This window comes from Poecilia mexicana, unplaced genomic scaffold (genome assembly GCF_051168715.1).
Source record: "Poecilia mexicana isolate PSO_F unplaced genomic scaffold, ASM5116871v1 scaffold_22, whole genome shotgun sequence".
Lineage (NCBI taxonomy): Eukaryota > Metazoa > Chordata > Actinopteri > Cyprinodontiformes > Poeciliidae > Poecilia > Poecilia mexicana.
Window position 1 is genome coordinate 21,413,646 of NW_028263391.1, and position 21,835 is coordinate 21,435,480.

Here is a 21,835-nt window from a genome sequence, read left to right on the forward strand (position 1 = left end):
TGTTTTACTCTTACTTCAGTAATTTCTTGGATGGCTACTTTTTACTTCTACTTGAGTAAAAATATGTTGAAGTAGTGCTACTCTTACTTGAGTATAGTTTTCTGCTTAGAAGCGGCTTTAATCGTGAGAGTATTTATTGTGAATGGACGGCGCGCGTTCCCGCTGTGGAACAATCATGTGACTGCGCGCCCCCGCGGCGGCAGCGGGCGGAGCCTTCATGAGGCAACATTGTCTCGGTAAAAAGCACTTATACAGCGTGGCACTATTTTCTTCTGTTCGCAAAAACTAACCAAAAACCTCCGTTTTCAGCAGAGAAGAGTTTGATCTTTTTGGACTAAGCAACCCCAGAAGGAACTCTTATGTGATCTACCCGAGGATTTGCGGGGTAACTTCAGTAAAAAAGTGACATTTTGGTTGATTTCTCGACGCGAGCGGGTCCAGCTTGACGCTGATAAGAGAGGCTCGACTCCAGCCCAACCGTCCTGACATGGACACAGCGATCATACCTGAAAAGAAAAGGTAATGTCTCGGCTAGCTGATGCTGCCTTCTTTGGTTAGTCTGGTTTTTAGGGCACTTTGAGAGCTTTAGAGTTTTGTTTTGATTTCGTTTTATTGCCAGGCGTGACATTACGGCCTTAATTTCAAGGTTAAGAGCTAGTTTCCTCTCTTCATTCGTCTCGGTGCTCTGCTAGCGCGACTAGCATTTTAGCATGCGGCTAACAGCGGCTTTTCACAATTAAAAACTATATTTTAAACAAGTTACCATTAACAAATATTAATTTCAGATTCTTAATTGCTTATTCAGTTTATCCCGTTTACCTATGTGTCTGATTTAAGGCTTTAGTCACCTTTTTCTGCTTTCTGCGTATTATTGCGCTAGCCTTGATGCAACAAGAGCTTTATTTACATTTGTTTGACGGTATTCAGCCAAGAACTCATCTGTGCAGATGTTTGAATTAATGTGGCGGCTTTGACAGCGTTCACTGAACAGCTGTGTTTAGTTTCTGCTGAAATATTAACAGTTTTAAGTTTAGGTGTGATCAAAAAAGTAGTTTAAAAGCGGATTTTTGTTTGTTTTAGCCACTGAAAATAGCCAGAAGTTAATTCTGTTAGTAGGATTACATCTGCTCACCAGTAAAAGGTAGAAACAACTTATTTACGGCTGCTGACGTTGTGCCAAAGGCCAAGATGTTGACCACAGGTGCTTAGCGGATGAAGCTTCCCGAAATAGGTGAATGAGTTTCAGCTTAATACAGCAGTTTAAGGCCAGATTCAGACAAGGGGTTTTTCACATCAAATCCCCAAGAGGTTAACTACTAGTAACTGCTTATAAACGAGTTTTAGACTGAACTTAACGCATTTGTCTATGCATTCAACATTTCTATGTAGCTTATGTATAGAGACATTTCTTTAAGGTGTAAATTTAAAGAAACCAATCAATTAGCTAGAGATTCAACACAAAAACATACATTTTTTCTGTGCATATTAATTAAATGCATCCAAAGTAATCCATTTTAATGCACCAATCCCCAGCATGTAATTTAAAATACTTTTTTTGAGTTTAGTTCAGGTAAAAGGTTTATTTATTATTATTATTATTATTATTATTATTATTATTATTATTATGTTGTTCATAAATGGGTGACAATCCTTATCTATTAAGGAACCCTTATAATTTGATGATAAAGTACGTATTTTAAATCAACATTACCATGAAAATCCTGGTTGTTGCATTTCTGATTTAAAAAAAAAAAGTGTGAGATATTAGGAAAAAGCACAAAAGATCAAGGTTTCCCCCAGAACACTAAACTAAGCCCGGTGGTTGGGGCGTTTTGCAATCATTCATCCAGCAACCCACTGTTATAATTATGTGCTATTGGCAGATTGAACACCAACTATAAAGTCTTAAAAATGCAAACATTAAAAAAAAAACTTAAATAATCAATGCTAAGCTAAGCCTGGTGGGTAAACAATAAAAGCCTGGTGGCCTGCCAGGCTTATAAAACACTGGAGAAACCTTGAAAGATGTATTTGTCGATACAAATTTGTCACAAATTACAATAATCATTTCAAAAAGGAGAAAAGAACCCCAGATCTTATATTTACTGATCACAAACCAGCTAAGCTTTCTTACGCTTTAAATACTGGTTGTTGTTGCATTAATTATAGTTTTAGGTGGACACTGACTAACAAAATCCTTTGGCTTTGCATTTGCTTGACTTTTGTTGTTGATTTGAATATTCAAACTATTTGGACATTTTGCTGGGACATGATTCCAAGGCAACACTGAAAAACAAAGTTCGTAAATCAGAAAAATCTTTGACAGTTTTGTTTGAATTGATTCGTCTCACTTGACAGAATCCGGCCATCTTTAATACAATGCTGGAAACATAAATGGTCCAATCCCAACTCTAAAGACGGGTAGTTGTTTCCTCAAAATATTAGCCAGGCCTGGCTGCCTGCATCAGATGTAACTTGAGCTGAGCTGTGTTGGTTTTATACATTTTTTTCAATGAATATTGACTGTAGAATGGGGAAACCTGTTTATTCATGCTGAAACTATAAAGTCATGGGAGAGGTGTTAAGTTTAACATACTGTTTTCAAATCTGTATCCTGCTACATATTCTCAGTTCTAGCTTGTTTGTACAGTAATCATGGGAGGATGTTTGGGTTAAATGTGTGGACAAAAACAGAAGAAACTTCCTTTAATTGGATTTTCAGAGAGCCATCAGTAAAAGAAGCAAACCGAGGGCCACAATAATATTTTTGCACCTTTAGTTGTAACCAATTAAGTTGTAAAAATGTGCACAATAATTCAATTTAGTCCAATTAAAAACATCATCTTGAGAGAAAAAGTCATTTAAATTTAATCACACAAACATTTCAGATAGTTATGAAACAGTGAGTCAGGGTCAGTCGATTCAAATTAGTTTCAAAAGTTTTCTAAGGGAACCCATAAGATTGACTTGCAGCATTTATTGCACAATCTAACATTTTTAATATAAATTTGCTTAATGGAAACATGCCAATTTTGAAAAAACAAATTTTTTGATAAAAATTCTTGGTGTTTAGTCTTTTCTGGCTGTATTTTGCAAAACTACGATGGAAACACTTTTTTTTTTTACATTACACAAGTCGCATGAATCAACAACAGGATGTTTCCACTGATTGAAACCACGAAGATGAAGAAGACAGGAAGTGGTTGGAGGAGGATTGGTGCATCTTTAATGACTTACTGTGTGAACAAACTTTGTCACGTTTGATTTCTAATTGTCTTTCTTAATTAATGGAAGCAACACAATTGCAAAAAAATTTTTTTCCATCATTAGCGAACTCTTGACAAAGTTTTGCGCACATTTGTAAAGGAAACACAGCTACTGGAAAGGAAGATCTTCCATTTAACAGGAAGAAACCTCCAGCAGAACCAGAACCAGGCGACCTGGCACAAAAGAGAAGCAGTAGAACAGATCCTTTCTATGTTTCTATGTTGGTTAAAAGTACAAATTTTAAAACAGAAGAGTGAGAACGTTAAGTTGTTGGCAGGATTAGTCGATAGTAAATTTAGCTAGGCGTTAAATTAGCCAAAAAATGGCGATAAACGATAATATTGCTGCTTTGAGGCTATTTAAAAATATTGATTATGCAAATTGACCCGTCAAAGAGCAAAATATTTTAATTTTGTAGAGAACGTTGAACATTGGAACTGGAAGATGTATATATTCTTTTCTTTTCTTAAACTATATTTAATTTTAAAGAAAATAAATCATTTCAATTAAATCCAAAATAATCTACATTTCTGTAAACAGAATTACCTTTAAAAAATGAATAATGAGACTGGTAATTATTAAGTTAATTTTAATTTATCATGTGATTAATTGCTTATTGCAACAGGCTTGAGCATTATTAATGCCGGACCATTAGAGAACTGAGAGAAAACAAAGTGCAATGAAAGCAAATATCTCAAATTGGAGAGCAGTAAAAGAAGAAAGTCTGAAAACTAAAAGATAAGAACAGATGGAGAGGAAACCAGTTAAAAAGATTCCCACATAGAGAAAAAGTTACAGATTGGCCTGCAGATCATTTCCTTTCCATCCCAAGCTGTTGCCTGATGGGTTTTTATTTTGTCAACTTGCCGCTCTCTGAACCTGAAACGCGATCGTCTGTTTGGGTCAACGTCCACTTTGATTACAATTAATACGTGTTGGGTTTTGGGCCGCTGCTGCAGGCTGGTTTGCTGCAGTTTCAGCTGGTTTCTGAGAGGTGTCTTGGTAAGACTCATCTCATCCCTTAATCACAGGGACTTGACGTCAATAGGAGTGGCCAAGTGTGTGGTGGCTCAATGGCTGGCAATTAGCAGCTTGCTCAGAGGCTTTCAGGCAGCAGGCGGGTTACGACACGATCAAGAAACCCGGTTCTTGTGGGCGCAGAGCAGATGTGTTTTGGTTTGTGGCTGATTTGATGAATGTGTGCACATGACCTACTTTTGTTCAACACGTTAGAGCTAAGTATGGGACGCGTTAATGAGATTTTAGAGAATATAAACATACATTTTGATGAAAAACAAATAACCAATTTGGGCGTCTTCAGTTCCCATTTCAGTAACAGACATTAAAGTAGAAAGCTGCTAGTTTTGCACCTTGTTGATCTGTGATAAATTTAGCTCAGAGTGTCTCAAACAATGCTAGGAAGGATGCATGGTGAAACGATGTTTGACGTCCAGTAGGGATGATATTAAATGTAACTCCGTCTTTCCTTCCTCACATTGATGACTTTAGAGTCTGTTGAACAAAATCTATGCACACATTAATCTATTTTTCCAGTTCAAGCGTCACTTCTGTTATGCATTGCATCTCTTATCTGTGCCTAACTCTTTAGTGACTGTACAGATTGATCTATTTATTAATGAACAGCAGAGTTGACTAAATGTCTAAGAAGTTGCTACGATATGTAACTGATTTTGCTGGCTGATAAATTGTCTCAGAAGTTATTGCGATAAATAATATTATTGTTTTGAGACCATTTTCAACTAATATAATGGTTCAATTCAACTCTGGAACTGGAAGGTATTTTAAATATCCAGAATAAATAACCAAAACGACAAATAACATTAATTATGATGTATCTGTAAACAAATTATCCTTCAAAAGAAAAGCTAGTCGAGACCAGACTGAAGACTTTTGTTATCTAGTTTTTGGTACAAAGAGAGAGAATAAATCAAGCAAATGGAAATTATTGTGCTTATTTTAATTTATTGTGCGATTAATAGATTTATTACTAATTTCCAGATTATAGTGAAACTTCATTTGTTCCCTCAGTCGAGTTTTAATTTGGTTAAAAATGAAAGTTTTTTTTTTTTCGATGGTAACACTTTGGGAACTGAAAGGATTTCTGTTTGTACATTACGACGGTTTAACTGAAAGCTTGTGATCTCGACTTGCTGAGTGATTCATAATTCAGATTACTGTTGGCGTTTGTCAGTTGGATTAAGCTGTCCTTAAATCCCAGCTTGTGGTTTTTTGGATGTAGCAGCAGCAGCTGTATTGTTCAGAAGGATAAACAGATGCTTAATTTTAAGTCTGGATGTTTTACATCAGGAAGGATTCGACTCCTTAATCACACACAAGTAGATATTTTACACCAATATGTGTCAGAAATTATCATGAATGGTAATTTTTACTGCATTTTCTATGTGCACGGCCATATAGGACACAAAAACCAACCATAAAAATAGCAGAATTGTTTTCACTATGATTTTGAAGACTTTTTTTAGAAATAGTTTTTAATTTTCTTGCTGCATCTATGGCATGTTTCTGAGTTTAGAGGCAACATGATGCAAGGAAAGAGAAGCTGGTACATTTTCAAAAAAGCAGAACTAAAAACTAGTTTGAAATTGAAGTCAAGTGCTACTCGTATCAACATTTGACATTTTTGAACATAAAAAACCCATTAATTACTATCTTTAAAGTAACTTTTACTCGTTTTGCAAATTGCAGCGATGAGGTTTATGGCAGATTTGATCTCGTTTTGATCTGTAAGAGAGAAGAACATCAACCTATTTTATTTGTTCTTTCTTTTAGCTTCCCTTTTGGGGGTGGTCATTAATTATTTATATTAGGAAGAGAGGTGATGTCGCACAGTGTGTGTAGGAAAGCAGTCGGCGTGAAGCTTTCACTGTTGGGTAAATATTTTAATTGTAAACAACCTTAGCCACTGTGAATCTTTAGCAAAGTTAAATATGGACCTTACCTTTAAGATCTTCAAAAATCTGCCAGCATTTCCAAACATTTGGTTTGAAAAACTAAAACTAGAGAAACTGCAGCCTTCCTGTTGTCTAGTGAAAGTCCTGCTCTCTCTCCTAGCTTGACACGTCTAAATACCTTGTGGTAAAAACACTTCTTGTAAGCCATTTTATTCTAAATCCAGTTAAAAATACTCTTTTAGATGCAAATGTTACATGTCCCTTCTAATAGACTTAGACTTATAGTTTTTGATAAATATCCGAAATTACAACATTCCTTTTTTAAGGTTTTTGAATAAAGTTAAACATTTTCAGAAAGAGGATGGATACATTTTCTACATAATGGTGGTGAATTATTAAAAAAAAAAAAAGTGGATTTGAAAACGTTTTACTGGTGCTTTTTGTATAATAATGTTGAAGTGGAAATTCAACATTATTATTGAAAAACTGCTAAAACCCACATATCTATTTTTTTTTAAAATGTATTGGTTCTTTATTCTTTTATTAACGGACTAAATAAAATAACTGACATTATTAAAAGTCATTGTGAGAGCTCCAAAGTGCTGCAAATCAATTCTGCTGAATTAATATACCAAACGACTTACTGGCTGCGTTTCCATTACAAATCTGCGTAGAACTTTGTTGTTACTCCGCTACAGTTCAAAAAACACAGTTTTGCAATTGTGTTGTTTCCATTAAATTAGAAACTCAATTAAACTCACTTGTGAATAAGTTTAAGTAATAAGTCATTAAAAAACATGCAGGGTCATCTTCTTTATATTTACTGCCGTCTTTGTCTTTTCCCGCAGTAGCAACATCTGGTTTGATCACATGACTCATGATGCGAAAGAAGTGTTTTCATTACAGTTTTGCGAAATACATCAATTTCAAAACGATAAAAAACCCACTTCATCCTATCACCAAAACTTTATATAAAAAACAAGAGTTTTTTTTCGAAATTGCCTTGTTTCTATAAGGCGAATTTATGTTTGAAATGTCAAATTGTGCAATTTTAAGGCTAATGCAAATGGAGCTACTGATAGAGAAAGTAGAGAGCTTTCACTGTTCTTCCCTCAGCAAAGCCATCCACACTGAAGAGTGTTGTTCCCTCAGCCAGGCAGTTCTTTGTTATCAAGGTTTCCCCCCAGAAAACTTACTAAGCCTGGTGGTTGGGCCGTCATTCATCCAACAGCCCACCGTGTTTTTGAGTTTAAAAATGTTTAAAGTTGACAGGAAGTTTGGAAATATTACTTGATAATTATGTGTTATTGGAAGACCAACTATAACGTCTAAAAACTGCAAACATTTTTTAAAAACTTAAAAAAAGAAGCAATGCTTAGCCTGGTTGGGGGCTCAAGTAAAGCCTGATTGCCCGCCAGGCTGGGGGAAACCCTGCAGTTATGCTCTGTTGGTTTCAGATTTATTATTTGAGTATAATAAATCTGATACGAGTATTTTTCAAATTTTGAATTAAATCTCAACCAAACTCTTATAATTTCTATAAGTTTGTTTGGCGTAAATGGCAACCATGTTTCCTGGAAAAGCTAATCTGATCTACCTGATAGTTACACCACAGAAAAACCCATTGTCTGTGTCCTTGTCTGCTCCCTTGTGGGTGCAACAGTGTTTCTACACTTTGGGTTATATAATGGGACGACTCTTATCACTGTAAGCAGGATGGAGCGATAGGGAGAGCAGTTCTCCTCTGAAGCAGGTCAGCACAGAGTAACTGAATACACAAACACTGGAAACAACAGTCAAGGTGATTCTCATGGGGGGGGGTGTGTATTTTTTATTTATTTTCCCCCTCCCGCAGCTTTTGATCCACTTGGTCACATCTGCGAGTTCAAACTTTGTTTACATTTCAACCCTCCTTGATAAATAAAGTATTTGCTGACGCAGGTTGGATTGCAAACCAAAAAATGTGAAGTGGAGAGCCGCTGGCTGAGGTCGACTGGATTATTACTGTTGTGTAACAACGGGCTTCTACGCTGGCTTTCAGAAATAGCTTCTTGTCTTTACTGCATCCGACTGCTATCTTATTAAAAGCGTTACGTTTGAAAGTCTGCAAGGTGGAAAAACCTGATCTGGAGTCCTTTTGGTGCTTTGACCTCACAGGAATCAAGTCACCTGGTGTTGCTATAAGTAGATTTATAGGTTAGTGGAATGTTTCAGGTTATTTAATAACGTCTCTGTCTCTGAAATATTTTAATTTGAACCCCTGCCAGCAGTTATCAGCTGTTATTGTGAGGCCAAAGTTCTTGAGGATGTTTAGAGGTCGACTATTAGGCTGAGACAGCAGCTTCACAAAATGGCCTCCCGGGTCTGCCACCAGCTCACAGTGTAATCTGAGGTTGCAGTGGAATATGAATGTGTTTTTATGAGAGTGCAGGTTGGAGGTGAGGGGGAAAAATACAGGGCTTAAGTAGGGATGGAACGATTGACCTGATTAATCATGATGAATTGGTTATTGATTATATATTACCTGGACAATTATAAACAAAACAATGTTTTTACAAAATAAAGAAGTCTGATTTCTGTAGGAAAGGAAGCTGCAAATCATTGTAGCTCTGAAATACAATCTGCAATAGGGCTGAAACGATTAATCGGATTAACTGTGATTAATCGATTATTGAAATAATTGTCAACTAATTTTGTAATTGATTAATCATTAACTGGAGCACACAGACTCAAAAAAAAGACAGCTTGCTAAAAGATAAACGGTATATAAACATAAATATATATATTCCATGTAGGATACGAGTCTTGGTCTGTAAATATGTTTTAGCATCTTGAATGCAAAATATATTTTTTCTTCATATAGTTTTGACTTAATTACTGCTCTGAGTGTTGTTCTGTCAGCAATTGGCCTTTTTTTCAGTCTGTATACTCCAGTTAACTAATCGATTACTAAATTAGTTGATGATTATTTCAATAATCGATTAAGCACAATTAATCTGATTAATTGTTTTAGCCCTACTGCAGATTTAACTTTTTTTACATTCTTCCTGGAAATATGTTGCACCCAGAACTCCTCAAGTAGCATAGTTTCAGCTTGATTTACATTTTTTAAAAGTACCTTTTGCTACCCAATTATTAATAATCACCAGATTAGCTATACACTGTATTGATGTTCAGTCAAACGTAATGAATATTTATTAGCTGCAGATGCTACAAATGTCTTAGCATACGCAAAAAGAATGCTGTCATTGCATTTTCTTCAATAAAATGTTCATTTTATTGTATAAAAATGAATGGAATAATTTGTTTACTTGGATATTTTAATGTATTTCTACTATTGTATAAAAAGGCTAAAGTGCCTAACTGAATTTCTATTTAATTAATCACCAGAACAGTCGATTAATCGACAGTCTAATCGATTATTCGATCACTAAAATAATAGTTGCAGCCCTAGTTTTAAATGATTGTTGACAGTCGAAGCTGTGAAAGTGCGTTCTCGTTGTGTAGCATCTGCCAGATGTTTGGCAGCAGCTGATCTGCGACTTCCTGAGAAGCAAAGCCGCAGACCTGAAAATCTTTTAATCTCAGCAGACCAATTATCTGCAGAGCAGTTAGAACATCACACGTGTGTAATGGAAAGTTTCACTTTTAAACCTGAAGTCTCCTGTTGCTCTGCTAATTTTAATCAGCTGCTCCAGTTTCAGAATAACAATAACGCCCTTGGTCAGAGCTGCTGGTGCACACCGGATCGATTATAATTGGATGTGCGTTTGGTTGCAGAGAGCTTTTTAAACTGTTGTACTTCTGGTTTTGGTGCAGCTCCAGTGTCGTCTAAATGGGGTTTCCGAAGTGCTGTAAAATCTCAGGATCAAAAGGAAAGAATCAAAGCTTTTCAGAATCAAAAGAAAAGAATCAAAGCTTTTCGTCTTGAGCTGCAAAGTTTTTATCTGGAGATCTTGTTTTTTGGGGTCATTGATGCTGCAGAATGTGATTAATCTGTCAGAACTTTGCAGGTTTCTGTCTTCTCCGTTTCTTCCTGGAAATGTTACAACGATTGGTGTTGCGCTTCTCCTTTTGGTAAATCACATCTGTGGGTTGATGATGTTTCTGAAGATGCTGTTGTAGCTGTTTGCTAGAGATGCAAATTTGGATTCCAATTTTTTTATTTAGGGTCACTATTTGATTCAGAAACCAATTTTTCAATTAAATCGGTCTAAAGATTGTTTAAATTATGTGACTAATGAGGAAAATACATTCAAGACAATTCTACAAGGTTCCACACATACTATAATTGTCCCAGAAGTTATTGTGGTAAACGATAATATTGTAATTTTGAGACATTTTAACTAATATAATGGTAACGGCATAATAATGCAAGAACACATTCTCAAAGAATAAACTTTAAACTCTAATGAACATTTTAACACTGGAACTGGAAGACATTTTAAATATCTAAAATATATAAAACAGAACAAATAAATAAATAATAAAGTGCCTGTAAACAAAATTCATTAAAAAAAGATTAGTAGAGATCAAAGCACCAGATTGTCAGTAAAGTTTATTTATAAAACGCTTTTCACAGACATAAAATCATAAAGCTCTGTACAATAAAGATCAACCTTAAAGTATTTGAAGCATAAAAAACATAAAAACAATAAAATCCTGACATAACAGCCTGGAAAGTAACTGTTTTCATTTACTGAAGACTTTTATCATCCAGTTTTTGGTAGAAAGAGAGAAAAATAATACATTATGCAAATGGAAATTATTGAGCTCATTTTAATTGATTTATTTTCCATTCTGCATCTAATTCTGTCAATTTATATTTAAACAAAATAGGTTTGTGTATTAGGTTAGCTTAGCTGCCTGGCTTTTTCTTGAATAGCAAAATATCAAATAATTATCTGAGATATGAACAGCAGGTGAGTGGATGCATAATGCCATCTTCAATATACTAAACATTTTCTGAAATTGTTCTTTGAGCATTTTGAATCGAGTAGGAAATGCGATTCTCTGTAGAGTCGATTATTTTCTGCGTCTTTCCAAACTCGTTGAGGAACCCAGAACGTGTTTTTGTGACTGATCCACGGCCTTTTTCCACGCAGGGTGAGTTCGGAGCGCAGGAAGGAGAAATCGAGGGACGCGGCGCGATGCCGTCGCGGGAAGGAGTCGGAGGTTTTCTACGAGTTGTCCAAGCAGCTGCCCATCCCCCACAGCACCAGCTCCAACCTGGACAAGGCCTCCGTCATGAGGCTGACCATCAGCTACCTGCGCATGCAGAAGCTGCTCTGCATCGGTCAGTAGCCGCTGGCGAAGCGCCAACGCATCAGAGCGAAACATTCGGCTCAGCGGCTGTGATTACAAACACAGAATCTGCATTTCTTTTCTTACTCATCCATATTAACCTGTAGAGCAGATGGTAGCAGACTCCATGGTTCAGTCAACAGCTGGGGTCAAAGGTGATGTGGCTGATGTCGCCATGTCATGATGGAGTTAAACGTATTTTTTTATGATAAAACGATTTTCTATGACTGAATGTTGCTGCTGTCAAAGGTCCAGAAATAATCTTCTTCTTGGCACCAAAGACATGAAGAAATGTGATTATTTTTGACTAAACTGGACACAGTAAATCCACTTAATCATATTTTTTACTTTTATTCATAGTTTTTGTGCTCTCATAAAGAGAAAATATTTTTAAAAATCAGTTTTTAGGTCAGAAAATTAAATGAGAAAGCAAATAAATTGTTTTGATGCATGCTAGATAATTAAGATTTTTTTAATTTTTATTAATATTCTAATCAGAATTTGTTTAGCTGTTATGGTTTCTAACCACAAAGCTGCAGAAGCAGAGCGGATGTTTTCCATATTTTTCCTGATGGTTTTCTCAAGATAAAAGTTTTTCTCAAAATTAACTCAATTTGGAGATTCTTTAGAGCCCAAAACAAAAATTTATAAATAAATTCAGTTAACTGCAAAGTAATCTCAGTATAAGCCCTGATCACATAGAGCAGGGGTGTCCAAAGTGCGGCCCGTGGGCCGTTTGTGGCCGTTGAAATGATTCTGATCGGCCCTCCGACCACAAAGTAAAAATCTGTCCAACAACTCAAGACCATAAAAATTTTAAAATTGTTTTTTCTTTTAATAAGAAAGATCTTCCAGTCCAAGATCTTTTTTTATGGTTTTGATCTTTAAGGATTTATAGATTTAATTAAAATTTTGTGTATAATCAAGAAGGTAAAACTAGAAAAAGAAAAATCACAGTAAACTAATTCAAGTTGGCCAACATTGACACACTAATTACACGTTTAAATGTAAATAACCAAGAAAATCAACTCAAATATCTTCATTCTGCAGATAAATCAGTCTGTTATTTCTGCGCCGTGTGAGTAAATGTTTCAGTTTCTGGTTACGGTTGCATAATCTAATTTTTTTTAATTTTGCCTCCTTATCTCTTCCAGATGAGCCAGTGGCAGAGGAGACAACAGAGCTGGACATCCAGCTAAACGGCTCCTACCTGAAGGCCTTAGACGGCTTCCTGGTGGTTCTGTCTGAAGACGGAGACATGATCTACATCTCAGAAAACGTCAACAAGTGCCTCGGCCTGGCACAGGTCGGTCCGTTTCACGTGACTTTATGTTGAAATCTGGTAAATAAATGGAGACCAAATGATTTATGTTTTCCAACCGAACACTTCAAGGTCATAAACACTGCAAAAACACAAAATCCTACCAAGTATTTTTGGTCTAGTTTCTAGTGCAAGTATCTTAGGAAGCATGAAATAAGACCTAACCTGCTTATACATAACTTTTCAGCAAGACATTGAAGCTTTATTTTAATAAAATAATTCCTTTTATATTGATTAAATAAAGTCCTAGTTCCACTGGCAGATTATTTTGCATATAACATGGGTAAAATATCTTGTAATAAGTGAAACAATGGAACCAGCACTTTTTCATTAATATTAAGGAATTATTCATTTGAAACAAGCCAGTATTTCTGGCTTACATACTTCAAGTGTACTGAGATATTTGCACTACAAACTAGACCAAAGTTACTTGGTAAGACTTTGCGTTTTCGCAGTGCAAGACCTCATTATCTATTTTTACTTAGCAATTACTAAAATCCTAACAGTAATTTGACTTTTACTACATGTAGTAAGGATGCATATTCTTAAAACAAACTCTGAAAAGTTGCTTGTAGGTCAGTTTTGTCTTATTTCAGGTGCACTAAAAATTAGACCAAATATTTGGTAAGATTTTGTGTTTTTGCAGTGCAGGTGAAATAACTCGTTCATGTCTGCCTGAAATGTTGCAGTTCGACCTGATTGGACACAGCGTGTTTGACTTCACGCATCCCTGCGACCAGGAGGAGCTGAGAGAGATGCTGGTCTACAGAAGCGGTGAGCAAGTCTCTCTTCAAAAAACGGAGCTGGATTGACTTGAAACCTGTTTTATTTTTAAATGTAATGAATTACACCTTTATTTGGTAACTCTGCACCAGTACAGCTCAATTAAATGCACCAATAACCTCAAAAAAATCTATTTTACTTTGTTCAGTCAGTGGAATTAGTTGTATAAAAGCCATTTTAAAGTAAATAAACTGAAACTGACAAAACAAAACGTAAAAATAAACCAACAAACATTATTTCAAATGGTTAAAAAAAGTGAAATTAGAAATAATGAATCAGAGCATGAAACATAGAACTAGACTGAATAGATCTCCCCTTAGGGATCAAACTTATAGATTTTAGATCTGTGCATCTCTAGTTTCACGTCTCATTTAAATCTGACTGAGTTGTAGCTGCAACTCCACTTCCTTTTTCTGTTTTTTTTTTCTTTTTTTAGTCTCGCCACAGAGCAAAACCTTTAAACTTTTATGTCTTCTCTTTATGCAAACGAGATCAGCAGGTTGCAGTTGTAAAGAAAACCCATAAAACCGTTGGTAGTTGGAGATAAAAACCCTCGTTGCTCTTTTACGACTCTTAACCGACTCCATTTCTTTTCTTTTTTTGTGCCACAGGCTCCAAGAAAGTCAAGGAACCGAGTACAGAGCGCAGCTTCTTTCTGCGGATGAAATGCACGCTGACGAGCCGGGGGCGCACCGTCAACGTGAAGTCCGCCACGTGGAAGGTAAAGGGAAATATCTGCAGAGAAGCATTAAAGATTTAAGCAGTCTGTCTCCTGCTGCAGGTTGATTAGATTTTGAAAAGGAGGATTTTAATAAAGCTTCAGGTTGAAGTGGTAACTCGGTTATGCTCTCAAAAATCACATTAAGCTTTCAGAAAGTGCTTTGAAGCTTTTCTGTTTCACTGCAGCTGTCATGGCTGCAAAACTGGAGCTGCATAACAACCAGAGGTGGGTAGAGTTCCCAAAAATTACCCAAGAAAGAGAAAATACTTCAAAATATCTTTACTAAAGTAAAAGCAAAAAGTAGCTGTTCAAGAAATTACTTAAAAATAAAAAGTATTCTGTAAAAAGTCTACTCAAGTACTGAGTAACTGATCAAATTATCAATCATTTCATGTTTAAAAATTACCCAAATATAAAGTTTGGTGGAAATTTTGGTATTTTAAATATCAAAATGACAATAATTTATATAAATAACAAAAAATCAGGCTAGAGAAAGTTTTTCCAAATCAGATTCTTTTAATTAAAAACTGCAGGTGTGTGTCTGGGTCTGGTGGGTTTTTGGTTAAAACATGTTTGTTCTTCATTCAGTGGGTAGAAAATCCAGAAATTTTACTAAAGTAAAAAGTACAATGGAGTAAAAGTAATTGTTTTCCAAAACATTCAAGTAGTTGTAACTAAATGTAGTTAATTCCTACACAAAACCTGATGATATGAAACTGTTTCAGTTTGGTGAATATGAATTATGTTTTATAAAACTTCCTGCAGATCGAGCTGCTCCTCTGGGTGTTTGTAGGATTAAACTGTTTTTTTTTTAAATTGGAAATCAAAAGATGATTAGTGAGATATTTTTGAGCCAAACGAAGCTAAAATTATGTCAAGTTTTGGGTGGAACATGTTTACATTTTTTTGTCTTAAGTAAAAAAAATCTTTTATACAGTTTTGACTTACTGACTTCTCTGGGTGTGATGTTGTTTCAGCAAATTACAGTTTTACTAGTCTGCATGCTGCAGTTTAGCAATTAATCGATTACTAAATTAGTCATTTCAATAATTGATTAATCAGATTAATCGTTTCAGTCCTAATCGAAACTTTTTCAAAAATATCTTTAAGTTCTTCCAGACTTTTGACCACTTTGAAAGTCGTCCTAGCCCGGCTCATTTATCCTCCATGTTAGTTTTGAAGCTGTTTGAGGAGAAATCTGACTTTCCTGTGGTTTTCTGCAGGTGCTGCATTGTTCGGGTCACGTGCGCGTTCACAGCAGCGAGCAGAGCGCCGACGGCCACAAGGAGCCGCCGGTGCCATACCTGGTTCTGATCTGCGACCCGATCCCTCACCCCTCCAACATCGAGGTTCCTCTGGACACCAAGACCTTCCTCAGCCGCCACACGATGGACATGAAGTTCACATACTGCGACGAGAGGTCAGGACTGTTTTTGTCATGGTCCAGTAGCGACATCTGTTGCCCAGCGGCGGTACTGCAACACATGGTTTGTTTCCAGGATCACTGAGCTGATGGGTTACGATCCAGAGGACCTGCTGAACCGTTCTGTGTACGAGTACTACCACGCTCTGGACTCAGACTATCTCACCAAGACTCACCATCACTGTAAGCTCAACAAAAACATCCACTTCTTATCAGCTCTTTAATTTATTGTTATTTATTTGATTTTTACTATTAGAGCCATACTCAGAGAAAATTAAAAAATACAGGAATAATGATTATGACCTTGTTTGTGCCCCAGGATTTGATGTTTATGATAATTTATAATCTGAATCTTGTTTTCTGTTGTTAGTGTTTGCGAAGGGCCAGGTCACCACAGGTCAGTACCGGATGCTGGCGAAAAGAGGCGGCTTTGTGTGGGTCGAAACTCAGGCCACTGTCATCTACAACAACAAGAACTCGCAGCCTCAGTGCGTCGTCTGCGTCAACTTTGTGCTCAGGTACCTGAAACGCTTCAAAACTGGCAGATTTTAATTTGAAAAACGCAACTAGAGATGAAGCTCAGTTTGGTTTGATCGTTCTGTCCTGCAGCGGGATCCAGGAGGAGAAACTGATCCTGTCTCTGGAGCAGACACAGGAGATGAAGCCGGTGAAGAAAGAGGAGGAGGAGCAGCAGCAGCAGGATGAAGTCCAGGCTGAAGTGAAGAAGAGCGAGGCTGTCCAAGCGGACGATGAGGAAGAGGAGGAGGAGACCCCGGAGCAGAAGCTGCACCTAAACTTCCAGGATCTGGTGATTAAGCAGCAGGAGCAGGATTGTCTGTACAACCTGCTGAAGGGGCATCCAGACGCCCTGATGCTGCTGGCGCCGGCAGCCGGGGACACCATCATCTCCCTGGACTTCAGCCGCCCCGGTGCGTAGTCACATTTACTGCTCAAACGATTAATTGCTATTAATTGGTTATTGGAAAAAAAATAAATAAATCAACTACTTTAGCAGTCAATCGTTAACTGGAGCATACAGACTAAAAAAAACAGGTAATCTGCTGAAAAAACAAAGTAATTGTCTGAAATTGAGTGCATCTATTAATGTATTTCTAACACTGTATAAAAAGACTTAAGTGGTTAAATGAAAATCTGCAGAATTTATCCAATTAATCGCCTTAATAATCAATTACTAAAGTAATCGTTTTTCGCATTTTAGCACATCTGACTGTTTACAATCCGGTTAGTTAAAACGATCTGATTGTTTTCAGGCACAGAGTCAGAGACTCACCTGCTGAAGGACGTCCCTCTCTACAACGACGTGATGCTGCCCTCTTCAGGTGGTAAGCTGCCACTGCCTCTGTCTCCTCTGGCGCCCACCGAGCCGCTGGAGCCCGCCAGCAGCTCCGCTGAGGAGGAGGCAAAACCTAACAGCTTTGCTCCAGCGCTGCCCTCTAAACCCCCCAACAAACCCTCAGAAGTACGACTGACTTCTTAAAGTTCTTCCTGAGCCTCATGTTGAACAGGAACTGACCTGCAGCCGTTTCTGTTTAGGTTGACAATCCTCTGGGCTTCTCTTTCCCCATGGACACAGAAATGAACTCAGACTTTAAACTGGACCTGGTGGAGAAGCTGTTTGCCATCGACCCAGAACCCAAAACTCCCTTCAACACGGAGGTAAAGATCAGGAGATTCTGTGGTTTTCTGTTCCTTATCTCAGGTGGAAATGAGAAATTATAAACAATATGTGTAGGCTGAAACGATTAATCGTGATTAATCGATTACTGAAATAATTGTCAACTAATTTAGTAATCAACTGCAGTATACAGACTAAAACTATTGAGAAATAACCTGGTTACTGCAGTAATTAGGCCAAAATTAGAATAAATAAATAAAATTTTGATTTAAGATTTAAAAAAAACAATGATCAAGGAATGCTATGTTGTTGCATTTTAGGCAATAAATGACAATTTTATTATTTAAAAAGGAATTTGTTTTTTGTGTATTTTTATGTATACTATATAAATGAAAAATGTACAGAATACCAATTTATTTATCCGATTAATCATCAGAATAATCGATAGATCAATCCATGGGGGCTGAAAGTGTGGCAAGTGGGCCATTTGTGGCCCTTGAAATTACTTTGATCAGGTCCCAACCAAAATGAAAATGTTGTTCATTATTGGACATCTAAAACTAAAAAACGGGGGGAAAATCTAAGCTGCTGCATTTTTTATTTAGTGAATTTTGTAGTTTTAATTTGCCGGTTTTGGCTGCAGGAGCAAAACGTTCCTGGATTAATCGATAATAAAAATAACCTTTAGCTGCATGAACATGAATTTCCTCCCCCTCCAGGCGATGGAGGACTCTGAGCTGGAGATGTTCGCTCCGTACATCTCCATGGACGACGACTTCCAGCTGCCCTGCCTCGGCCCTGACGAGCCTCTGTCTTGTGGACCAGTCAAAGCCCTGGAGAGCTGCCCGGTCCTCGTCACGCCGGAGCTCCACAGCCATCCCAGCTCTCCGTTCAGCGCGCCAGAGAGTCGCACGGCTTCTCCGGCTCCACCAGAACCCGTCGGCACGCCCCCTCCTGCCACTGTGGCGGCAATCAGGTTACTACTTTTCTTTTCTAGATGAACTTTTAGGGCGGTTGATTCCCATCCAGTCTGGAAAAGCTTCACTTTCTGGTGGGTCTTTATTTCTAAATTGTGTTCCCAGTTCCCAGTCTGTTCAGAAATAGACATCTATAAATTCATATATTTATTGATTAATCTATTTTTAATGTCGATTAATTGACTAACGATTAATCAAATTTTTATTTTTTGAAAATTTAATTATTAGGTTTCCATAGTTCAGAGTGATGTCGCCCAAGGCGGCCATCTTGTTTTACAACTTCTGTCTATTTGAACTTTCAATTCCGGTCAATTTTACGACTAATTTTAATGGTCAAACTTAAAGTCATAATATTACAATACAGACACAGTAATACGAGAATAGTCACATGACCGTACAGTTGAAATAATACAAGAATAAAAGTCTTAGTAGTCCCAGAATAAAGTCATGATATTAGGAGAATAGTAGTAATTTTAAGAGGACTTCAATTCTGGGAAACGTAGTCTTAAAACCAGAGCTCTGAGACGGCAGTCAGTCACCATGGTAACGGCTGATGTTGTTGAACTTCAGGGTGGCACAGCCGGAGAAAGAGGTTCCTCTCAGAAATCTGGCTGCTCTGAACGTCCAGCGGAAAAGAAAGCTGAGTGAACTGAAGGAGATCATGGAACAGGTTGGTCAGGGAGTCGATTTAACGAGCTTCATTTTTACAGGATGGTGTTTAAACTTTTAACGTTTGTCGTCTTCAGGGATCTTTGACCCAAGAGCAACCTGAGAAGGGCAAAAAGCTGAAGGCGACAGAGCTGGGAGCAACCAGGACCATTCTTCTACTGCCTTCAGGTGAACAACATGGAAACCGTAGGGCTGAAACGATTAATCGTAATGAATCGACGACTGAAATGATTGTCAAATGATTTAATAATCGATTAATCGTTAACTGGAGTATAAAGACTCAAAAAGGCCATTTGATGAATGAACAAAACGTCAGTAGCAGTAATTAAACCAAAACATTTACACATTTTGCATTTAAGACGTTTGTCTGAAAATGTTTCACCAAACACTCGTTTTAATTTCACCTGATCCGATTTCACTCACCTGTTGCATTTAAGCCCTAAAATGTATATATTTTTTTTTTAAATGAATTGAATTATTTATTTGTCTTTTAATTTGCGATGCACCGATCCGATATAAATGTCCGTATTGGTCATGATATTGCAGAAAATTCTAGATCAGGTATAAGTGACAATGTTCTCGATGCATAAAGGGAGATCTACTCAGTCTATTTCTATGTGGTGCTCTAAACAATGTTATACTTTATCACTTATTTCAAATTATAATTCCTAGCTATATTTTCTGAACCATTTGGAAGAAAGTTTGTTGCAGTTTAGTTTTACATTTGCCCAGTCGATTGTTTTTGTCAGTTTATCATTTATTTATTTTATATTAGCTGTTAATCTCCCAATTGCACCGACTGAACAAATTAAAGCTGTTTTTATGTCTTTGACCAAACTTGAGAAGCTATTGGTGTATTTAACTGTACTGGTGCAGAGTTGTCAAATAAGTTTGTAATTCAGTACATTTATGTCTGACTAAAAATAAAACAAGTAAATTCAGCAAAGTTTTTAGGTAGCCGCTGATGCTAAACCTCAGATATCGGTATCGGAAGTGAAAAAAGTGGATTGGTGCATCTCTACTTTCAACAATTTTAAAATATTTTGTAAAAAGGCTTAAGTGATGAAAGAAAAATTTGTGGAATGTGCCAATTTTTTAACCCAATTAAACGTCAGATTAATAGATCACCAGAATAGTCGATTGTCAAAAGTGTAGATTAATTGTCAATTTAGTCAATTAATTGTCAGAACAGTTTATTAATAGTGAGAACAGTCAAACATCAAATGAATCGTCAGAGTAGTCGATTAATCGTCAAAGTAGTTGATTAATCGTCAGAGTAATCGATTAATCGTCAGAGTAGTTGTTAGCTGTTGCTAACGGGACTCTCTACGGTCCAGATCTGGCCAGCCGGCTGCTGGGCACCACCTCGGACGGCGGCGGCTCCCTCCTCTCGCTGCCGCAGCTCACCAGCTACGACTGCGAGGTGAACGCCCCCTTGCAGGGCCGCCAGTACCTGCTGCAGGGGGAGGAGCTTCTACGCGCTCTGGACCACGTCATCTGAGTCAGGACTTCACTTCTGGACTAGACTGGACACTACAATTATGCCCTCACATTGTGACTCTTCTTTTTGCCCTTTGACCCCCACTGCCATTTATTTATGCATCTGTTGGAGTTTGACGTTAGTCCGGCTGCTGTTTGTGCACCTTATGTGATATTTGCAGCATTCCACGGCGACAGCAGCGTCTTGGTTTCAGTTCGAGGGATTGTCAGATGTCAACTCGTTCTCATTTCTTCCTCCTCTCCTCTTCCTCCTCCTCCTCCGGGGAGTCTCTCCACACATGGCGCCTTCACCGATGACCCCTCTCCAGCGGGTCACCACAGAGCCTGGCGTTACTGCCAGCAGTGTATTGTAAGCTTCAGTCGCACAACTTATATTTTCTTAAAGAAAAAAATATTACCAGCAATATATATTAAGCCTTTTTAAAGTAGATGTAGATCTAATGGACATGTTTTTTTTCTTCCCATACTTGTTGTAGTACCAAACTGACGTCTTTAGTCCTAAAGTCTGCACTGCAAAAACACAAAATCAAAGTATTTTTCTTCTCATTTTCAGTGTAAACATCTTAATATCGTCTTATTTCAAGTGTACTGACTTGCGAGTAAATGTTCAGCAAGATATAGGAAATTGTTTTAATTTAATCCCTTTATATTGATAAAAATGACTGGTTTCATTGGTAGATTTTCACTTATTACAAGACATTTTCTCCATGTTATAATATTATGTAGTAGACTTAAAACAAGCTTTCATCTTGCTGAAAAGTTACTTGTAAGTTAGTTTTCTTAATTTAAGCATACTAAGATATTTGCAGAAAATACTTATAGTTTTTGCAGTGTGATCGTATCTTTCTGAACCTTAACTGGTTTGAATGTTCTCTCCATTTTAATAGCCGTCTGTGAGCTAATTACATTTAACTGTGTAGCAGTCCAGTACATGTCACTTTATTACTTTACTGTAAGCGTGTGTGTGTGTGTTGCTGTACATATGACAGGGAAACTTCAATTTTACTCACTTTTTTCACTTATTTCCCTCATGCAGGATTGGGATTATTTTTCTCTTCTACATGAACAGACTTCATGTTTTATTGCCGAGTCTGAGGAACTCAAAGCAGTTCGAATAGGTGCGATTTTTCCTATTTTTCTTTCCTTGTGTAATCGTTGTCGTCATAGCAACAGTTGTGACCAGACGGGCTTATTTGCTCTGTTAAATGGTAGTTTAAATACCATTCTTCCTTGCCATAGTGTTGAGTCTCTCATGCTTTGTTTTTGCTGTTTAACAATAAATGGCTTTAATAAAAAAAAAC

The 21,835-nt window shown here is 37.1% G+C and overlaps 1 protein-coding gene across 1 annotated transcript; it reads left to right on the forward strand.

Moving 5' to 3' along the window:
* Positions 1-215: 215 nt before the first annotated feature.
* hif1aa (hypoxia inducible factor 1 subunit alpha a) lies at positions 216-21,834 on the forward strand. Its single transcript, XM_014987877.2, has 15 exons — positions 216-519; positions 11,306-11,496; positions 12,659-12,810; positions 13,515-13,599; positions 14,220-14,329; positions 15,553-15,749; positions 15,829-15,935; positions 16,123-16,270; positions 16,362-16,681; positions 17,024-17,232; positions 17,307-17,429; positions 18,108-18,364; positions 18,936-19,035; positions 19,112-19,202; positions 20,372-21,834. Exons 1-15 carry the CDS (start codon positions 488-490, stop codon positions 20,533-20,535), a joined length of 2,286 nt encoding a protein of 761 aa, XP_014843363.2. The 5' UTR covers positions 216-487; the 3' UTR covers positions 20,536-21,834.
* The last annotated feature ends 1 nt before the right edge of the window (position 21,835 follows it).